This window comes from Bombina bombina, chromosome 5 (genome assembly GCF_027579735.1).
Source record: "Bombina bombina isolate aBomBom1 chromosome 5, aBomBom1.pri, whole genome shotgun sequence".
In the NCBI taxonomy this organism is placed as follows: Eukaryota; Metazoa; Chordata; class Amphibia; order Anura; family Bombinatoridae; genus Bombina; species Bombina bombina.
In genome coordinates this window covers 273,824,271-273,846,788 of record NC_069503.1, presented here as the reverse complement: position 1 = coordinate 273,846,788, position 22,518 = coordinate 273,824,271, and the positions used below count along the sequence as shown (strand labels likewise).

General features: G+C 41.5%; 1 protein-coding gene, 2 non-coding genes and 1 pseudogene across 3 annotated transcripts in view; all 4 read right to left on the bottom strand.

Annotated features, from left to right (window-relative positions):
* Positions 1-1,332: 1,332 nt before the first annotated feature.
* Positions 1,333-1,522, bottom strand: LOC128661853 (U2 spliceosomal RNA). Its single transcript, XR_008402638.1, has one exon. It is a non-coding gene; the product is annotated as a U2 spliceosomal RNA (small nuclear RNA).
* A 211-nt stretch (positions 1,523-1,733) lies between these two features.
* LOC128661847 (uncharacterized) lies at positions 1,734-1,901 on the bottom strand (annotated as a pseudogene).
* A 550-nt stretch (positions 1,902-2,451) lies between these two features.
* LOC128661859 (U5 spliceosomal RNA) lies at positions 2,452-2,571 on the bottom strand. The gene has a single exon (XR_008402640.1). It is a non-coding gene; the product is annotated as a U5 spliceosomal RNA (small nuclear RNA).
* An 18,496-nt stretch (positions 2,572-21,067) lies between these two features.
* ABCB1 (ATP binding cassette subfamily B member 1) overlaps positions 21,068-22,518 on the bottom strand; it is a 273,231-nt gene continuing 271,780 nt past the window's right edge. The window contains exon 28 of the mRNA XM_053713996.1: positions 21,068-21,843. Coding sequence (XP_053569971.1) covers positions 21,643-21,843 — 201 coding nt within the window. The 3' untranslated portion in view covers positions 21,068-21,642. The remainder of the gene's footprint in view (positions 21,844-22,518) is intronic.

The window sequence follows — 22,518 nt, the reverse complement described above, 5'->3', positions numbered from 1 at the left end:
ATAAGCTATTTACTATGCAAATATAATCATTGTGTATATTAAGGTAAGTGATCAGAACTAAGGATTAAAGATTACATTTTAGTTAGAATTATTGTTACGTAAATATATATAATACGTTAGAGGTTAACACTGAAATAGAGTATAATTAATATTGTAACCTAGGTTATATCTAACACGTCTCAGATAATATTTATGGTAATATTCTAACAGATATAATAGTATCTACACTAGATACACACCAGAAAAAGTATGTACAACATACCTTATGGTAAATCTTACGATCCTGATCATAGGATCAAACACCTTATCAAAAAAACCTTGTCTAGACTAGGTGTCTAATCTCCAAGCAGTCAGCATTATAGAATCTAGATGACCCTTAAGGAGAAAGTCCCACCTCAGAGGCAAATTCCACGGGGGAAAGAAAGACATCTTCATCTGAACTGAAGCTGTGATGCCAAGTCAGGGCGAGTAAAAGCCCCGAAGCCTGCTCCTGTACGAAACAGGCTATACACCGAGAAAGAAGGGCAAAAAGGAAAAAGATAGAAAGACCGAATTCCCATAGAACCACCAGAGGGATGACCAGAGCTGCAAGAGAATCCCTTGATTAGATCCTTATCTAGGTAGCTTGGTATTTAGAAGAGACGCCATCTTAACCCACTCTGGAACTCACCACCTGAGAAATATCCTGAGATACCTCCCGATGAAGACCCCGCTTGTGAGGCTCCACCTAATGAAAGACGCGAGATCCCTCTCTCATCTTTAGGAAACTCCATGTTCCTCCCTGAAAATTGAAATATGTCACTGAAGTGATGACGTACATAAAATCTAAAGGACAAACCCAAATCCTAGCGGCTAAGCTATCAGAGCATTGAAGATCGCTCTTAACTCTAGGAATGAAAGATGGACTCAGTCTAAACCAGATCCCCCAAGGTCCTAGAGAACCTCAATCTGATCTGTCAGCTAAAGAGACAATCTCTCAAGAAGGTCTCAAAAAAACTGGAACCTTGGATAGAAGGTCCTGCTCCAGTACTAAAAAAAAAATATATATATCTCGTTGGGTTGTCCAGGGCAACCCCCTGAGAAGGTCTAAAAGACAAGAGGAGAATAATCTAGGGCCAATCCTGGAGAGGCACCACTATAAAACAACAACATTCCTGGTTCTGACCATCTCAGACATTGTTGAAAAGGTACCGAACGCAGGGCTGACAGATAAACCGCGGAGGATTAACTCTAGGCTACCAAGTAGACCCCAAGAAGAAACCTAAACATTTCAATATAGATAAATGAGGAGAGTAGGAAATAAAACTAGGCAATCAAAACGACTCTATGTGACAGAGGAACACTGCTTCTGGCGGAACTGCAATACCAGGCCAAAGCGTGGAGTGGACAGAACAAGCTCTTCTTCCATCTCCCTGTTCCAAAAATGAATTGAATAAATGGGCCTCTATTTAACAAGGTTTGGTAGACCTGATCCGACAGTGCGGATCAGGTCCGCCAGACCTCGCTGAATATGGAGAGCAATACGCTCTCCGTATTCAGCATTGGACCAGCAGCTCACAAGAGCTGCTGGTGCAACGCCGCCCCCTGCAGACTCGCGGCCAATGGGCCGCCAGCAGGGGGGTGTCAATCAACCCGATCATACTTGATCGGGTTGATTTCCGGCGATGTCTGTCCGCCTGCTCAGAGCAGACGGACAGGTTATGGAGCAGCGGTCTTTGTGATCGCTGCTTCATAACTGCTGTTTCTGGCGAGCCTGCAGGCTCGCCAGAAACACGGAGCATCAAGCTCCATTCGGAGCTTGATAGATATGTCCACTAGCTGGAGACCATGGGGCCTATCAGATATTAAACTGATAAGAACAGATACTATACTTGATCTTAGCCAAAAGGCCAAGAAGCGAACCTGCTATCAGTAAAGATATAGATCATCACTACAGAATGAAAACTTACCAATTAAACTATAAATCATCCCATAGGAGAAAAACACATAAAAAAAATATTGTCCCCTACCAATATAGGGAAACAAACTAGTAACTCTCAGTTACTAAGCTGCTAATTTCACCACTATGCTATTCAAGCAGCACTAAGGAATAAGGAGCAGCTCCCCAAAGGGAAACTAACAGCAGTCAGACATACAGCCTTCCACAAAACCGTGAAGGATAAACCTAAAATGATTATATCCACAGAACAGTTCTACTGTAAAAAGGATAGGGATAATAAAATCCCAAAGGTACACAATAATATGTACATAAATGAAAAAGATAAAATAAGCGTTTAGAGCTTATAAAGAAATCCAAAAATAACTCCACTGAAGACAGAGGAGGAAAAAGGAGAATGTATACAGTAGAAGAATTTTTAGGACAGTCAGACATGCCAGGAAATAACACAGGTCTCCAGAATACCGCGTATTGGCTGCAGCTTAAGTGTCCAAACCATCAGGGAAAATATATTTAGCTCTGCAAATGGCAGAGCCTCAAAAAAATAAACTAGAAAAACTCATGGTTGTTCCTCTCCACGGAAATCTTTATTAAAAGGCGAAAGATTTATTTGATCTGAAGAGAAACCAGAGCATGGAAAATGAACCCTGGAAACATATCATAGTATGCATAACAGACAAAGTATATTTAAAGGGACAGTCTACACCAGAATTTTTATTTTTTTAAAAGATAGATAATCCCTTTATTACCCATTCCCCAGTTTTGCATAACAAACACAGTTATAATTAATATACTTTTAACCTCTGTGATTATCTTGTATCTAAGCCTCTGCAAACTGCCCCTTTTTCAGTTCTTTTGACAGACTTGCAGTCTAGCCAATCAGTGCCTGCTCCCAGATAACTTCTCGTGCACGAGCACAGTGTTATCTATATGAAATACGTGAACTAACACCCTCTAGTGGTGAAAAACTGTTAAAATGCAATCTGAAAGATGTGGCCTTCAAGGTCTAAGAAATTAGCATATGAACCTCCTAGGTTAAGCTTTCAACTAAGAATACCAAGAGAACAAAGCAAAATTGGTGATAAAAGTAAATTGGAAAATTGTTTAAAATCACATGCTCTATCTGAATCATGAAAGTTTATTTTGGCCTAGACTGTCCCTGTAACTCTAAAGAGTAAAGGCCAAAAGAGAGGCCTGAAACTCAGGACCTCCCCCTATGAAAAAATAAGCCAGTAACTCTGAGATACTAAACTGCTTACTTAAGTACTAAATTATTTGAGCAGGTAACCAGAAAAAAATATATATCCAATATGTATAACGGACAAAGGATAAGCAGAAAAACTTCTTATAACAATTTGCAGAAAAAGGCTTTTCAGAAGGAAAGAAGGTATATGCAAGAGAATGATTCATCTTCAAACATACCTTAAGAATTCTCAGCAGACAAAATATAAAATAAGCAGATGTAAAGCTTACTTTATCTAAAATATCTGAAAAGGGTAGGGATAATATATACAAAGCAAAATCCCTAAAAAATATATTTAATAAATACAGTAGAAATATTAAAAGATAAGCATAATATAGGGCTTATACAAAATTCTACTGAAAGGGAAGGGAAGAACTTTTATAGTCCCTCAAAATATATTTAATATTTACAACTGACAAATTAAACACTATCCAGACAAAAGGATAAATGAACTAGATAAATATTCTGTCCATGAGAAAGAAAAAATTTGCAGAAGGAAACCACCTGAAACTGTCACAAGCAATGTTCCCTCTAATTTTTTTTCCGTGCGTGCAATTATTTTTTTCTGTGTGCGGACTTGATACCGCTTGTGTGCGGCACTATATATATATATATTTGTATATGTATGTGTATATATATATATATATATATATATATATATGTGTGTGTGTATGTATGTGGATATATGTATATATGTGGATAATTATATATATATATATATATATATATATATATATATACAGGGCCGGCGCAAGACATTGTGCTGCCTGGGTCCGAGAATGAAATGACGCCCCCCCCCATAGTAAAATTACTGAATAATATATCAACACACTAGCCTGGCCACCCCCCTTACTAATGCAACCAATGCTTATGCACAATTGTGCAATATGTGGGAAAGAAGTTAGAGTTATGTCCCTGTCCCACCTTGAATGTCACCCTTGACTGATTCTGTGTCTTTGTGCATGAAACAGTTATGCTGCTGCAAACAGAGGAGGACTGGCAACCATTGGCTCAGGGGACATGTATAACCCAGTGGTACAGATATGCTCTTTTCAAAACATTTTTATTCAATATTAGAAAAACAAAGAAAAAACACACAGGAAGCAAAATGTATAGGAAATTAGAAGACAGGGCAGTCTAAAATTGCATTTCCTATTAGCCCAAAGACTCCAAACAAAAACCCTGGCCACCCTACACATGTTCATTGCATGCACCTTGCCACACGAGAAATCCTAATCAAAAGACATGGCTACTGCATACTTTATGCCATTCAATTGGTCCAGCTGACAAGAATAGGGTGGAGTAGGGACTTTCAAGTTATAGGCATGGTGGAAATTTCCAATAGTCACGTTTATAAAAAAAAATTGCAAACAGGAGATAAATTGCACTGTTTCCTATGTGTGTGTGTAATTATATATATATATATATATATATATATATATATATATATATATATATATATACATACACACACACCACACACACATATATATATATATATATATATATATATATATATACACACACACATACTCATAAACACACAAATATAAACTGATACACCCACACTCATAAACACACTGATACACACTCATACACACAAACAGATATACACTGATACACACATACTCATACACACACATACTCATAAACACACAGATATACACACACTCTCATACACACAAACAGATATACACTGATACACACATACTCATACACACACATACTCATAAACACACAGATATACACACACACTCATACACACAAACAGATATACACTGATACACACATACTCATACACACACATACTCATAAACACACAGATATACACACACACTCATACACACAAACAGATATACACTGATACACACATACTCATACACACACACACACACACTCAAACACACACATATATAGACTGATACACACACACATATTCATACACACACACTCATAAACACACAGATACACACTCATAAACAGATATACACTGATACACATACTCAAAAACACATAGATATACACTGATACACATATACATACTCATATACACACACACATATACTCATAAACACACATATATACACTTAACAATTTACAAAATGCAGATAATCTATTGTAAGAGGCAATGTGACTGCAATACATACTAAACAGCAGTTGATATAACACAAGTTTGACCACAGCTCCATATTAGACATATTCAATCACTTATATTTAATTATATTTGTTTGCCAGAAAAAAATTACCTTATATAAAGGTGTCACTGATGTTGAATTTCAGAATTTATGCATAAATTGAATATTATAGTCAACACTAAATATTTGGTTGAGAGACAGCCACCCTACCTTCTTTTTGCTACTGCTGCAAGCAAGGGACAAGTCTGATTCAGTCTTCCACAGGGAGGGGTGGAGCATGGAGCTAAACAAGCGTGGTGCCGTATCTTCTATAATAAAACTTAGTTGCCAGAGCATCACCCCTTCCTCTCCTCAATGATCAACCTAGCCGTAATTCAGTATGATAATAACCAGACAACACCACATCAGAGGAGGGGAAGGGGGGTTGATGTAATGTAAACAAACAGTAAAACAACTGCAGCATTGAGCGTTCTGCAGAGCTGCTGCCTCTTTCTTATAATGATTGAAGTCAGGAGTGGACAGGAGCGATCTGCCTAGTTTAGTGACCCAGTAAATAAAGACGTACCATGGAGAAAGCAGGCAGGGAAGAAGTCCAGTCCCCTCGCTGAAACTACCACTGAGATCCCAAAAATCATGTAGAACTAATTTGCCAAGTGACGCCTGCACTGCGCATTGGACCCAGCAATCTGTCACTCATCTAGCCTGATTCTGTGTTCCTGTATACAGCGCTGCTGTCAGCACCGAGCTAATGTACTTTTAAGCTGAGTACATTAGCTCGGTGCGCGCTGTATACAGGAACACAGAATCAGGCTAGATGAGTGACAGATTGCTGGGTCCAATGCGCAGTGCAGGCGGCACTTGGCAAATTAGTTCTTCAGGCATTTTCCTCTCCCTGCTTCTACTCACAGGTGCTGCGCGGCCTGATATTCTGCCTGCGCTACACCAGAAGGGAAGGTGCGCGGCCACGCAGCCGCGCACCTTAGAGGGAACACTGGTCACAAGGTGGCAGACAAAGTCAAGAAATCCTTAAATATAGAAAAAAAGGCTTCTCAAGTTTTAGAAAACACTTACTGAAACTTACCAGACCTAAAAACATCTCAAGTGCCCCAAATTAGATCAGCACAACAAAAGATGTTCCCAGGCTAATGCCATTACAAATTAATCCCCAGAAAAAAACCTGGGAAAATGGGTAATAAATCTAGCACTAAGGAGCTCCTGAGTGCCTAGAAACATGCGTGCCAATAAGAGATAGCGGCTAGAAACATAGCCCACATATAAATTAAAAAGGCAACGTCAAAATAGAAAATAATCTAATGGAATGTGATGCTATTAGCGCGCAATGGGATCGCCACAATAAGATTTCACAGTGTCATCCGTGTAACACCTGAACGGCCCTTTGAATAAAATAACCCTTGTTTAATATACTCCTGGCCATGAACATAGTAGAAAAATCCCTATACTAGAGAACAATACACGGACACTTATAAGCAGGACCGAGTTACCAGCATAAAAAAGGCTGATGCAGGCCATATTTTGCAGCTTGTAGGCTCCAAGTTAACGGAGTCTCTCGAGGATAGGCCACACTGCTAGTTACGGCCTTCTAACCTAAGCGCGCGAACCCCTCCATAACAAGAGGCGACTATTGAGGGAAAACATGCCCCTGCTATCACAGTACGTGAGTTCGCACAAGTAATTAATCACCCACAGCATGGAAAATTTTGTAGCGGTGTTGTAGTGAGGGGCTGCCGCACATTCCATAATTGACACTGAGTGATCAACATACCCCTACTATGGTTCCCTGTCGCAGCAGTAAATTTAGTCCCCATATGCTATAAAGCCCGGATCTATGCAGATCCTTTAGTAGGCTATATAGGCGGCATAAATGTTTGACTGGATTAACCAGGAATCTGCCCTGCCGCATTATATTCCAAACTTAAGAATATAATTATATTACCATACAAACCCTTCCTAAGGGTAGCAGATCCCACCAGGTCCCTGATTTCCCAGTCCTACCTCCTTGTGTCACGCTCAGCTGCTGGGAAGCTCTGCAGTCCTCTCTGTGTGCTTGATTGACAGGTGTCTGAGCCACCCCTTCCTGATGATGTCACAACCAGGCTTTTTATTCTTGTCTTCCTGTTTCTCCAGTGCCAGTTTGTTTGTTAACTTTATGGCTTCTGATAGGATTTCGCTGAGGAATCTCTCTAACTGCTGCTTTTCTGTTGCCAATCTCTTCAAGGATTTACTATGCTGGATTAACCTTCAACCTCCTGATTACCTGTCTCCAAACAATGCAAGTACTGTTTGTTTTGTGAAACTTTCAAACTTCCTGTTTACCTGCTGCAAACCCTGCATTTTCAGACTACTCTGTGTACTGCCAAACTATTCAAATTCTGTTATTTCTGTGAAACCTTCAATCTGCATGTTTACCTGTTTCCAAACTCTGCAAATACAATTATTCAGTGTAATCCTTCAAACTGCTTGATATCCTGTTGCCAATCTCAACAAGTACTGATTAATCTGTGTTAACCTTCAAACTACCAGCTTACCTGTTGCTATCTCTGCAAGTTCTGACTACACAGTGTTTACCCTCAAACTGCCTGATTACCTGTTGCATACTCTGCAAAGACTGTCTACTCAGTGTTAACCCTCAAACTGCCTGATTACCTGTTGCATACTCTGCAAAGACTGTCTACACAGTGTTAACCTTCAGACTGCCTGATAACAAATGACCTACTCCTGCATTATTAACTGTTTCCTGTTTTACCCTTCTTCTGTCTGAGTATAAGTGGACTATCCCTGCTCTCCTGATACTGTGGAAGACATTTCCTGAAACCAGTTCCTTATTCAGAAGTCTATCTGGCTGATATAATGAATTACTTTGGCACAGGCTAACCCTGCTCCATATCGTGAGTACTTTGTTTTTTGGAGGTTGTCGTGGGGTCACGTCCTGGATTAAACTCAGAGTGCAAGGGTGTTGTTTAAGTTCGCCCTAGCATTTGGGTCTTCTTCTGGACATTTCCTAACCTGACACCTTGATTTATTATCTAGATTTTAAGAAATAATAAGAAAGGACTTACCCTCCAGGGTCTTCTGCTGTGGAGCAGTCACAGCAGCTCCAAGTGTGTCAGCCTCATCCGACCGCCGACAGGGACCTGAAGATACAAAAAAGACAGAGTTACCAACCCTGGCTTTCTACATAGGGGTAGCATAAGAGCTGGAAGGTAAGCAAAGACCCCACTCACCGTCTTCCAACTGCTAAAAGCCACCATTACTCTTACTAAAGAGATTGACATGGACACAGCATTGCCCCAATCCTTGCTTGCACGGAAAAGTACCCATTAAAGGATTAAATAGTAGATTTTCTTCAGACACCATTTTCACCCCCCCCCCCCCCCATACGATGTACAAAGCAAAGAATGACTTGAAGTTATGGGAAGTGGGAGTGATTCTTTTTTTTTTTTAAAAAAATTATTTTTATTTTGTATTAGTAAAAGAGTATAATCAACAGTACGATCTAAGCGTACTACAAAAACAGGTTACATGTATATACATAGTAATATTAACAAGTCATAGCCAAAAAATAAAATAAAAATAAATAAACAAATGAAAGTGTAGAGTAAATAACTGAGCAATATGAGGACCAGTTTTCCCTAACACACAGAAGGAAACCAACTGGATCCAAAGATTGGTTTATAAACAGAATGGGGGAGAAGGGAGGGATGGGGGGGATGTTGGGTGGGATGACTGAGATAATTGGTTCGCTACAGTATGTATGAGGATTACCTACATTATGGGTGAGGGGGGTACTGTCCACAGATGGCCCTGTCTCTACTCTCACGTCAGAAACCTCTATTTAAGCCTCAAGGCTCGGGAGCCATTGAGTATTGAACCTGTCTTTCCAATCTGACCAAATTAACTCAAATGAGTCTAGCTTACCCATAGTGTAGTATATATTTTTTTCCATGGAGTAGATGTAAGCCATCAAGGAGACCACATCCGCCCAAGAGGGGGGGATCGCTCCTCTTCCAAGCCCTCGCTATGGATAATTTGAAAGCAGAAAATAAGTAAATGCATAGTGTGCCCTGATGTCTGGGAAGTTTGTGTGTACCTAAGTGAAAGAGGGCCACCCCAGGGGTCCTGGGAACATGTATCCCCATGCTTGCCAACAGCCTAAAGCTTTGAGACCATAGCGGTTGAAGTTTGGGGCAATGCCACCAAATATGGAGCATATCGCCCCTTTGGGCGCACTCCTTCCAACAAGTCGAGGAGGTTGTGGGGAAAAGTGCAGCTAATCTGGTCGGAACATAGTACCAATGCGTGAGGAGCTTAACATATGTTTCATAGATAGTGACGCAATGTAACACCTTTTTAGTAAGTAGGAGTGTGCGTTGCCAATCTTCCACTGGGATTGACAAATTAAGTATCTTTTCCCATTTAATGATATGTGACGCCCTATCCTCAGGAGACACACCTTCCATAAGGGTGTAATGCAATGATAACGGTTTGCCAAGTCATCTACCTTGCTGCCATCTGGCTTCCCAAATGGTCAGCTGTCAAGAGGAAGACGGTCTAAAACCCCATCTGGAGAGTAAGCTTATGACCTTGACGTATTCAAATGCCATATACGATGGAACTGATTTGGGGTTGTCAACGTGCGATAGAACCACATAAGCTCCCTGGGAGGTTGGGGACCACAAGTCCGCTACCTTGTTAAATCCTAACTTAGCCCAGGTGGCTGGATGTGAGTCAGGTAGGCCTGAAAGGAGCCCTGAGAGGGCAGTTATAGGGGAGGGGTGAGGGGCTATTTGTTTATAGTGACGTATGTGGTCCCAGACTGCAAGGCATTCTTTAATCACGGGGTTAGTTATGCTAAGGGCTCTTCTGCAGTGAGAAGGTATCCAGACTAAGTCTCTTAGAGACACATTAAATGGTAGGGATGCCTGTTCTAGGCATCTCCATTTGCTGTCTGAGTCCATTACGCCCCACTGAGATATATGCGTGAGCATTGCAGCCTCATAGTATCTGGCTATGGACGGGGAGGCCTCGCCCCGTCCATTCTGGCGTATTGGAGGGTTCTATGGGCAACCCTAGGAGGTTTACCTTGCCAAATATATTTGGTACATGCACCTTGAAATTGTAAGATGAGGGAGCAAGGAATTCTAAGTGGGAGGCATCTGAAAATATAAGTGAGTTTCGGAAGGAAACTCATTTTGAGGGCAGCAATGCGGCCCAGCCATGAAACCGTTTTAAAATTCCATTTCCGACCTAAAGACCTGAGTTCCATTAGGAGAGGCCTATAGTTGTCATCAAGCATTCTAGGGAAATAGTTAGAGATTTTCACACCTAAATGAGAGATGTAGGAGTTATTAATAACAAAGTTGTATCTATTTTGTATATATTTGGAGACGTCTGTCATGTTCTGTCTCAGGATATCATGTGAGAGCCTCATTGTCTGGAACAGTTGCTTTAAAGGAAGAATAGTAGAAGCCATACTGATTGAAAATTATAACAAATTTATTTAAACAACAAAATACTTTGATTAAGCAAATGCTTGCAGAATCTTTAAATATGCTACTCAGGTATGTTAAGACCACATACGGCAGGAGTGAAAATAAACAAACAAAGTAAGCAGAGATGCAGATTCAAAAAGGAAAGTCTTTCTCCTGGTAATAACTGAAATGTAAGATTTGCACAAGGCAGAAAACAACTTGTGAACTGGTAACAGGTTTAAAGGTAAAGTCTTTCTCCTGGTAATTGCTGAGTGCAGGAATTGCACAAGGCAGGAAACAGACTTGTGAACTGGTAACAGGTGTAAAGGTAAAGTCTTTCTCCTGGTTATAGCTGAGTGCAGGAATTGCACAAGGCAGGAAACAAACTTGTGAACTGGTAACAGGTTTAAAGGTAATTAAAGCCTGTTCAAACATCTGAAGGTGGGATTTACGAACAAGTGTTCCATTTGAAGCCCTAATACAATCAGATGGAATTGATTCTTCGCTTGGAACAGCTGCCTGAGATTGGGGACCCTTAGAAGATACCACTGTAGGCATAACAAGAGCTGAAAAACCAAGACAGTTTTGATTTAGAGGTTCCTGATTATACCCAGCAGCTTGCAATAGACTGGCTGATGGGCAGAGTACCTCCGGGTAGGAAAATACCTCTTCTTCAGAGTCAAGGAATTCGTTATCTGGGTCATATCTGCCTGATGGGTAGAGTACCTCTGGGTAAGGTATGACCTCTCCTTCAGAGTCCAGGAATTCATTTCCTGTGTCATTTATATCCAATTCAACCATCTCATCCAATTCTTTCTCAGTCAATGAGTAGCTGGGTGAAGGTGGTACAAGGAGGTGTGGATCTTTAGAATTGGCAGAGTCTGATTCAGCTGGAAGGTTTGTCACTTTTATGTCTGATGAGTGACTTTTTTTAGCTGGATCTCCAGCCAGGGCAGAAACAAGGTAATGTGCAGGATTTCCAGGAGGAATTTTTGCAGAGTTCCCCAATGTGGTTGATGCAGAAACAGACGCAGTGGTATGGGTAATGGATGTAGTTGGAGTTGTACTCCCAATGACCATCTGTTTCAAATCAGGTACCATTTCTTGAAGCGTGTTAGAAACGGTTGTTTGTAGAATAGATGTATTCTCAGTAGCTAGATCCTCTCCAGGGGTATCTTTAAGTTTGCTAATGGAAGAATAATTTGTTCCCTTAACATCAGAGTCCATTTTAAACTTGGCTGTATCTCGACTTGATCCTCTAGGGGGTCTTACTGGACACCCTGTGATGCGGTGACCAGTTCCCCCACAATAGAAACAGAGGTTAAGTTGTCTTCGGCGAATTTTCTCCTCTTCTGTTAAGGGTTCTTTAAAACCTTTCCTTGTTTGGGAGGTAACTTTAGACAAGGTTTCGGTTGGGAGAGATAACATTTCCATCAGCTCCATGAAGTTAATCAGTATGTCCTTAATAAACTTTAACACTGATTCCAATACAGCAATAATCCCAGAGGGCTCTCTTTTAGGGTCTTCACATTCTGTCACGTTCTGTCTCAGGATATCATGTGAGAGCCTCATTGTCTGGAACAGTTGCTTTAAAGGAAGAATAGTAGAAGCCATACTGATTGAAAATTATAACAAATTTATTTAAACAACAAAATACTTTGATTAAGCAAATACTTGCAGAATCTTTAAATATGCTACTCAGGTATGTTAAGACCACATACGGCAGGAGTGAAAATAAACAAACAAAGTAAGCAGATATGCAGATTCAAAAAGGAAAGTCTTTCTCCTGGTAATAACTGAAATGTAAGATTTGCACAAGGCAGAAAACAACTTGTGAACTGGTAACAGGTTTAAAGGTAAAGTCTTTCTCCTGGTAATTGCTGAGTGCAGGAATTGCACAAGGCAGGAAACAGACTTGTGAACTGGTAACAGTAGGTATATTTCAGATTTGGTTCGGTTTAATTTATAATAAGAAAGGCCACTAAACATTTCCAGCAGAGACAGAAGCCTGGGTATGGTTTGTAGTGGATTGGTGGTGACGACTGTGGTATCATCTGCAAATAGGGCCACCTTATGTATCGTGCCATGTAGTGTAATCCCTACCAGATCTTTATCTTCTCTAATAGCTGCAGCAAGAGGCTCAATAGCCAGAGCAAAAAGAATGGGGAAAGAGGGCAGCCCTGCCATGTGCTATTAGATATGGGAAAAAATTATGAACAAAAACCAAGGCCCTTAACCGAGGTCGCAGGGGTAGAGTACAGAGCTTTCACTGCAAGGATGACTTGTGCTGGGAACTGGAAGGCCTCTAAAACTTTCCAAAGGTATTCCCAACGGATCCGGTCAAAGGCCTTTTCCGCGTCTAGGGAAAGCACGGCCAGGGGCTTATTCAATCTTTGGGCTTCACATATGATGTTCAATAGTCTCCTAGTGTTGTCCGGACCCTCGCGGCCCGGGATGAAGCCTACTTGATCCGGATTGATTAGGGAAGGTAATAGTCTTGCAATCCTGTTGGCAAGGATTTTCGCATAAATTTTGATGTCTGTATTAATTAAGGAGATGGGTCTGTAATTGGGGCAAAGCGCAGGGTCCTTATTGGGCTTAGGGATGGCAATAATGGAGGCTTCCAGAAATTCCTTCCGAAAGTGCCCCTCCTCCATTGCTAGTTTGAAGAACCTAGTGAGAATGGGCAAAATTTCTTTACAGTAGGTTTTATAAAAAATGGCCGTAAATCCGTCTGGGCCAGGGGCCTTTAGGGATTTCAGATTCTTAATGACCTGCTTCACTTCTAGGCAAGTAATTGGAATGCCAATATATCCCTTTTGAGCCTCGTCTAGGGCAGGGAGTTTCAGAGACTGTAAGAAGGCTCTATCTGTGAAGAGGGTGAATGTATGTGTTCTGCTTGATCCTGGATGTTGTAAAGTGAGGAATAGTAGTCACAGAACAGCTGTCCAATTAAGGACGGCAGCCTATAGACCTTCTTAGCTTGTTTAATTTCATGTATACGTGTGACACCTTTATGTTGTCTTATTTTGTTGGCAAGGATGGTGTCTGCTGTGTTGCCCTTCGAATACATGAGCTGTTTCAGTCAAAACAGGTTATTTTGTGTTTTCTTGAATTCTATTTGGCATATATGTTTCTTGATGTCCTTGACCTCTTGATGTAAGTCTACATTGTCTGAGGTGCGTTGTAGAGTTTCTAGTGTGCGTAACCTACTATGAGCCTGAGATAGGGTGAGGCCTGCCTGTTTTCTAATGTGTGCCTGTTTTCTAATGTGTGCCTGTTTACGAATAAATTGACCTCTAGTAGTAGCTTTAAATGCCCCCCAGATTATATTGTCTCGGTCTTCAGGAGTGTCATTAATCTGAAGTGTAGCTGTTATGTCAGACCGGAGCTCCTCCCTAAAGGGAATATCAGCAAGAAGGAGATGAGGTAACCTCCATGTGGGTCTTGCATTGGTGGTGTTTCTGGATTCTAGTGCCATTACAACCTGGTCATGGTCTGACCATGGGCATAAATGGATATTTGTGGCTTGTACGTAATCTAATGTTTCAGGGTTACAGAAAAAGTAATCCAATCTGGAGAATGTAGAGTGAGGGTGAGAGAAATGAGTGAAATCTCTATCGCGGGGGTGTACCGATCTCCACATGTCATAGTAGTTAAAACTAGTCATGAGCCCTCTAAACCTGCCACTCGTAGTGTCTGGGGTGACCCTTCGTCTCTGGGAAGTGAGCTTTTTTTCTATCAAGGTTTTTGTCCCACACCATATTCATGTCCCCCGCAATTATCACCTTTCCTTGTTTAAACTGTTCAATTTTGTTCAAGATCTTCTTAAGATAGTTAGACTGAGAGGTATTTGGGAGGTAAATTGAGACTAATGTGTATGTAATATGGTCAAGGTTACATACTACTATGAGGTATCTTGCTTGAGGGTCTCTAATCACTTGGAGTGGTTCAAAAGCTATCCTCTTGTGTACTAGGATGGCCACCCCTCTAGCTTTTTTAGAATAAGATGCCGTCTCAAAGATTGGAAAATCCTTAACGACAAATGTGGAAGGATTATTGGCAAGAAAGTGTGTCTCCTGCAGGAGGGCCACATCTGCCTTGTGAAAGCATAAGGACCTGGCTAAAAGACTCCGCTTACCAACTGTGTTCAGGCCTCTAACATTGTGAGTGAGAAATTTAAGAGATGCCATTTATGGTTCGATAATTTTAGTGTTCCTGAATAGGAAAACCATACGGGACAAGGGTGATGGGGAAGGTGGAGGGGGTGGGAGAAGGAAAAGGGATGTGGTGGAAGTAGTCCACCCAAATGGAGCCCTAATACGGGCTCCTAGGTCTGAGGAGGAGCTAGTACTGCCTAGTGGGGCGTGGGCTGAGGTGAAAAGCCCCACTCTCTAATGGGCATGTAGAGTAAAAAGTAGTTAAACTGTATAAGCTATAACTAAACACATCATAATAACAACATGAGTGGTTGTATCCTTGTTTTCAGAATTACTAAAACAGTAAACAGCTATAGATTATTGGTAGGTAAAATAGAATGTACATTGCAAGTTATAGATATATATTAACGCTTAACCTATCATCTAATCTGTAAACTTTAAACAACTCGTGTTAACAAGCCCAAGGTGAGCAACAATATTTTCAACAAAAGCATAACCTTAAGTGATCATATACTATTGGTAGCAGGTCCTAAGTGGGTGAGGCTTGAGGCCTCAGAGAGTGGTCAGGGGGATTTTGTCTCTGTCGTTGAGGTCTCTGTTCTTTCAAGGTCCATTCAGGGGCCGAGGCCCTGAGGCGAGAGTGGGATGGTACTTGAGGTCCCGGATCCGGTTGGAGACCCCAGTTAGCAAGGAGAGTATTTCCCAAAGAGGGAGATGTGATGATGTGAGTCTGGTTGTCCTTAGTCACTATTAGTTTAGTAGGAAAACCCCACCTGTACTTGATGCTGGCCTTCCTGAGTTGAAGTGTGAGAGGAGCGTATAGTTTCCTTTGTTGCAAGGTGTGGGGTGAGAGATCCGGTAACAGCTGAATGTCTTTCAGGGACTCCGGTAGAGAGGGTTTACTGAAAGCCGCCTGCATCAATCGATCTTTGAAGATGTAATGATGAAAGCAGACTACAACATCCCTTGGCTTATCTGATGAGACTGATCTTGGTCTGAGAGCTCTATGTGCCCGTTCCATGATATGCATATTGCCCTCCAGGGGGCCTAAAAGGGCCACAAAAAGCGTTTTAAGGAATTCTTGGAGGTCACTCGCTGCCACTGATTCTGGAATGCCTCTGAATCTTATGTTGTTTCTCCTGGCCCTATCCTCCATATCTGCCAGTTTTAATTCAAGCTGAGTAATTTGTTCCGCTAAAGACTCGGCATAGGAGAGCAGGCTAGAATGATCCGTGGCCAGGTCATCTTGTTGGCGCTCAAGGGTATCTACTCTGTCGTCGATATCGGCTATGTCTTTTTTAAGTTCCGCGGAGCTTCGTTGGATTTCAGCTGTGATGGATTTGGTTTGTAATTCCAGCATCTTTTGCAATGTATTCTCAGTGATATAGTGATTAAGGTGAGCTGTAGAACGGGAGCTCGACTGGGAACCCTCATCTTGTGACTCGAGATCGCTCTCCTCTCTTCTCTGGGTGTTAGATTCTTTACGGGCTTGAGAAAAATGATCAAGGACAGACTTTTGAGACCCTGCAGGGGTTTTAGAGTTTCTTTTTGAGGCATGAGGCATGGTTGACAAGGCCTAAGGGAGCTGGTGCTCTCACTAATGTACTCTACCCTGACCGCCCAGGGCACTGTAAGGAGATTGAGATAGGTAGGACCTGCACCAAGTAAATACCTGTGAATTATACCATTTATAGCTTAATTTGCGAGAGTGAGGCTAAACAACACTAGACTATATCATATATATTCACAACATTTCACATGGTTCTACAATAAGAGAGAGAGAGGAAGGAAACAAAAAGGAAAAAAGAAAAAAAACAGTGTGAGATAGTTGCCTATCTATATGGGCAAAGTAGCCCCTGTAGTCCCCCCTGCACCTCAGGGAAAAGGGGATACGACCGTAGAGGAAGGGAAAAAGGAAAGTGGCGGTGACTGGCTCAGACTAGCAGGGCCGGAAAGGGGGAGGTGCAGAGAGAGTCACAGAGCCACCAATTGTGCTACACTAGGAATAGTGTTATTAGCTGGGGTGGCCAGAAGAGTGCCTCTATGGGGTGGAATGGGGAGGACTGTCAGCGTATTCACACAGTAGCAAAGTACAATAAAGTGTAAGGGTGGATGCTATTAATGTGTGTGTCTTTAACTATTACAGGGAGTGCAGAATTATTAGGCAAGTTGTATTTTTGAGGATTAATTTTATTATTGAACAACAACCATGTTCTCAATGAACCCAAAAAACTCATTAATATCAAAGCTGAATATTTTTGGAAGTAGTTTTTAGTTTGTTTTTAGTTTTAGCTATTTTAGGGGGATATCTGTGTGTGCAGGTGACTATTATTGTGCATAATTATTAGGCAACTTAACAAAAAACAAATATATACCCATTTCAATTATTTATTTTTACCAGTGAAACCAATATAACATCTCAACATTCACAAATATACATTTCTGACATTCAAAAAAACAAAAAAAAAACAAGTCAGTGACCAATATAGCCACCTTTCTTTGCAAGGACACTCAAAAGCCTGCCATCCATGGATTCTGTCAGTGTTTTGATCTGTTCACCATCAACATTGCGTGCAGCAGCAACCACAGCCTCCCAGACACTGTTCAGAGAGGTGTACTGTTTTCCCTCCTTGTAAATCTCACATTTGATGATGGAACACAGGTTCTCAATGGGGTTCAGATCAGGTGAACAAGGAGGCCATGTCATTAGATTTTCTTCTTTTATACCCTTTCTTGCCAGCCACGCTGTGGAGTACTTGGACGCGTGTGATGGAGCATTGTCCTGCATGAAAATCATGTTTTTCTTGAAGGATGCAGACTTCTTCCTGTACCACTGCTTGAAGAAGGTGTCTTCCAGAAACTGGCAGTAGGACTGGGAGTTGAGCTTGACTCCATCCTCAACCCGAAAAGGCCCCACAAGCTCATCTTTCATGATACCAGCCCAAACCAGTACTCCACCTCCACCTTGCTGGCGTCTGAGTCGGACTGGAGCTCTCTGCCCTTTACCAATCCAGCCACGGGCCCATCCATCTGGCCCATCAAGACTCACTCTCATTTCATCAGTCCATAAAACCTTAGAAAAATCAGTCTTGAGATATTTCTTGGCCCAGTCTTGACGTTTCAGCTTGTGTGTCTTGTTCAGTGGTGGTCGTCTTTCAGCCTTTCTTACCTTGGCCATGTCTCTGAGTATTGCACACCTTGTGCTTTTGGGCACTCCAGTGATGTTGCAGCTCTGAAATATGGCCAAACTGGTGGCAAGTGGCATCTTGGCAGCTGCACGCTTGACTTTTCTCAGTTCATGGGCAGTTATTTTGCGCCTTGGTTTTTCCACACGCTTCTTGCGACCCTGTTGACTATTTTGAATGAAACGCTTGATTGTTCGATGATCACGCTTCAGAAGCTTTGCAATTTTAAGAGTGCTGCATCCCTCTGCAAGATATCTCACTATTTTTTACTTTTCTGAGCCTGTCAAGTCCTTCTTTTGACCCATTTTGCCAAAGGAAAGGAAGTTGCCTAATAATTATGCACACCTGATATAGGGTGTTGATGTCATTAGACCACACCCCTTCTCATTACAGAGATGCACATCACCTAATATGCTTAATTGGTAGTAGGCTTTCGAGCCTATACAGCTTGGAGTAAGACAACATGCATAAAGAGGATTATGTGGTCAAAATACTCATTTGCCTAATAATTCTGCACTCCCTGTATATTGTCTGAGATTCTCTTGGTTTGAAAAGTTTGGGAGATAGCCGACAATAAGCTACTAAGAGAGTGTGGACTGTAACGTGTCAGGCTTTCTAACTCTCAGTGTCAGGGAAAGGGGAGTAGAGAGTGCAAGTTACAGGGTATTAGGTACATACAAATATTATTACAGATTGTGTGTAAGAAAACCTGCAGAAACAAAAATAAAATACACTCCACTCTGCGCCAAGGCGACAGAGGTACATATGCTGACGCAGCAGCAGAGGCAAAAGGTATGCAAGAGTTCTGAGGCCCAAGGGGTTATTGAAAGGAGCGAACAGTACGAAAAGCAAATCCCAAGGGGGCAAAAGTGTCACTTTGGGCTAAGGCCTGTGTTTCAATCTTGGGGGCCACCTAGAGGGCAGGTATGTTCCAAAGTAGTCAGTTCCTCTGGTAAAATTGACTTGGGTTTAATGGGATTAACTTGGGAAAAGGCACTTCAGTGTTGCATTGTAAATGATACTAGGGCTTAAAGAAACAAGGTGAGGCCCAAAAAACAAATAAAAGAAAAAAAACAGTACCTGTGCACTTCACATGTATGGGGGTCCTATTGGTCCGTCCGGCTAGAGGTGCAGTTTAGATGGGCACTGAGATAGGAAAGGCGTGCAGGCCCAAGATGGCGGTCACAAGTGCTCACCGGCCAATGCTGCCTGCCTGAGGTTTTTACTCCAGCAAGAGTGATGTTGTGTACTCCGTGTACGCAAGGGCTCTGCAGTCCATTTCAGCGGATCTAGGGTAGAGTATGAACCGGGGCCTATACCCGGTATATTGCGGTGTTTGTAGGCAAAACTTTATGGGCTGGAGGTGCGAGTATGGGGGGCACAAGGAGAGAGGGCGCGCAGTCCTAAGATGGCGGCCGCTCGCGCCCTCCCTGCAAAACTACCGGTTTAGGAACTGCTCCGGTCGCTTACCAGGATGTGTCTAGACCTAGGTGGATTCCGGACCTCTTCCTCCGTATCTTGAGGATAGCCTCAGTCTTCACGCTGTCAGGTGACTCTCCAATGCTGCGCAGAAGGCCCACGCCGGAATCCCCAAGCAGGCCATCTGCGGGTCAGAAGGAGGGAGCAAGATGGCCGCAGCCCGCGCCTCCTTAGCTGGCTTCAGTCCGCGGAGGTTCCCGCTGCCAGCAAAACAGTCCAAAGGGTAATGTTATGTATGAGGGCTAACCTATCAGCTGGATGGTGACTCGGGCAATCAGAGAGGGAGTTATCGACTTTTCATTCCCAGGCGGAGTCCATTACTTGGGTAGGGATTGAGCGCCCACGTTGCATGCTATAAAAGTCTCCCCAGAAACACTGCTCATACATCCAGCACTCCGGAGCGGAGCCCCGACCCTCCGGAGGTGCTGGGCAAATGATCTCACGAGTAAACCAATCTCCCGGCTGCTGGTAGACACCCGGTTCTCTCTTCAGTGCAGAATAGCGTTGCGGTGAGAGCCGGTTAGGGGAATCTTATCTCTAGTGGGAATCCACAGGGAATAAAAGGCTACACAGACCCGGGTATGAGACAATGTCCTCTAATGGTAGCAATGAATTGGTTTTCTCTCCTCTTCTCTCCCTTTCTTAGCCCAAAACAGCAGTTTTTCAACTTATTTAGGACAATTCTAGCACAGAGCTCCACACTTGTGCCTCCTCACAGCTAGGCAGCTAGCTCCGCCTCCGTGGGAGTGATTCTTAACAACTCTGCTGGGGTGTTCTTTGCTTCCCCCTGGCGGCCAGGAGTTAAATTCCCACTAGTAATTGAATGGATTTGTGGACTCTCCATGCAATTGGAAAGAAATTGTATTGTTTAAAAAGATAATTCCTTTACTACCCATTCCCCAGCTATGCACAACCAACATTGTTATATTAATATACTTTATTACCTTTAAAACTAAATCTCTGCCTGTTTCTAAGCCCCTGCTGGTTGCCTTTATCTCAGTGCAATTTATTAGTTTTTCACAAGACACTGCTCGTTAATGTGTGTCATATAGATAACACACACGAATGAGTCAGCACTGATTGGGTAAAATGCAAGTCTGTCAAAAGAACTAAAATAAGGGGGCAGTCTGCAGAGGCTTAGATACAAAGTAATCACAGAGGTAAAAAGTATATTAATATAACAGTGTTGGTTATGCAAAACTGGGGAATAGGTAATAAAGTGATTATCTATCGTTTTAAACAAAAAAAACTCTAGAGTAGACTGTCCCTTTGATATTGGCTAAAATTTCAGCCAGGTGGTCTGTAAAATCATCCATGTGGTGCACCTACTAAAAAAGTCCTGGGGAGAACACTGTAAGCATATTGGTGTTGCAAAAAATATTGTTGTTGATGGAGTTGCAAACAATTTTGCTCTACAAATATGAAAGAAAATGCACAGAATTGTGTGTTATGTTTGATTACTGTATACTTTATTCTCACTTTTCCATTGACACTAAAATGTTCAGGTGACATATAAATCCTGTATATCTTAAGGGAGCATTTTCCAAAACATCACAGAATCAAACTGAGAAGAAACAACTTTTTTTTTTATTCTGCTAATATTATTTATTCCAGTTTTAGGGAAAATAAAAAAATAAAGTCGGAAGCTGAGGTAGGAGTGCAAGAACGTTGGCAATATTTCACTGTTAAATTACTATATGATCAAAAATAAGTATTAAATAAAACATACAAAATGAAATGCTAACCAGTATACAATCATCTTAACAGTACTTAATTCTGTGAAATTTGGTAAATATAAAAGAAAACAAACATCTTTCAAAAAGTAATAGCTCTTTTAAGGCAGAGAGACTTAAACAATAACAACACATTCTTTTATATTGGTCTGTGTGAGCTATTGAATAGGGAATTTGTGTTAACACAGAAGGTCTCAGTTAATGATTTGTCATTATGACAAATGTATAAAACAGTAACTGTCTCCCTAATGATTATATCTTAGGCTATGTATTTTCTACTACTCATGTATGGCCAAGCTGTATGGTAACCAGATTGTAGTAGACGCCTTTCATCTGTAATAGCTGCTGATGTGTTCCTTGTTCTACAATCTGTCCGTTCTGAATGACAGCTATTCTGTCTGCATTCTGAATTGTTGACAATCGATGAGCTATCACAATACAGGTCCGACCTTGTCTAGCTTTGTCTAAAGCTTCTTGCACAACCTGTCAGAGAGAAAAAAGAGCCTTATAAAATATCTTCCAATGTAATAAACTTCATGCACAAAATACATAACACAGAAATATCGTCTTGACGTCTCATACTAATGTGTGTGTGTATGAATGTAATTATCTTTGTTATGTATTTTGCCTGTTTTTCCTGTAATTTTAATTATAATATTGTTGTTTTTCCACTAAGCTGTAGAGGCTAGAGTGCATCCTGCAGGACCCAGAAATGTATCCCTGTAAACATATTACACAGTGATTGTTTGATTAGCGCAGCAGCTTATTAAATAGGTTTCCTTAACTTTAGGGTATGTCCCTTTTAAACAATAACTGCATTATATTGAAACTGTACATGCATTATATTGTTCAACCAAGTATACAGCAATATCCAAAACCTCAATTCAACTAAGATGTGACACAGGTTGTCATAGGCCATATCTGATGGTGTCAGAAAACTTTATAAAATAGGTTTTCGAAAGCTACAGAGGAATAAGCTCATTAAGAGGGCGAACAAATGCCTGTATATGATTCATGTATAGCTACAATGTAGTATACCTTTTCTATCTTATGTTATATTAAATATAATATACACTAGATGGCCAAAAGTATGTGGACAATTGACCATCACTTGTTGGACCGCCCATTTCAAAACATGTGCAGTTAAAACAGCTGCAA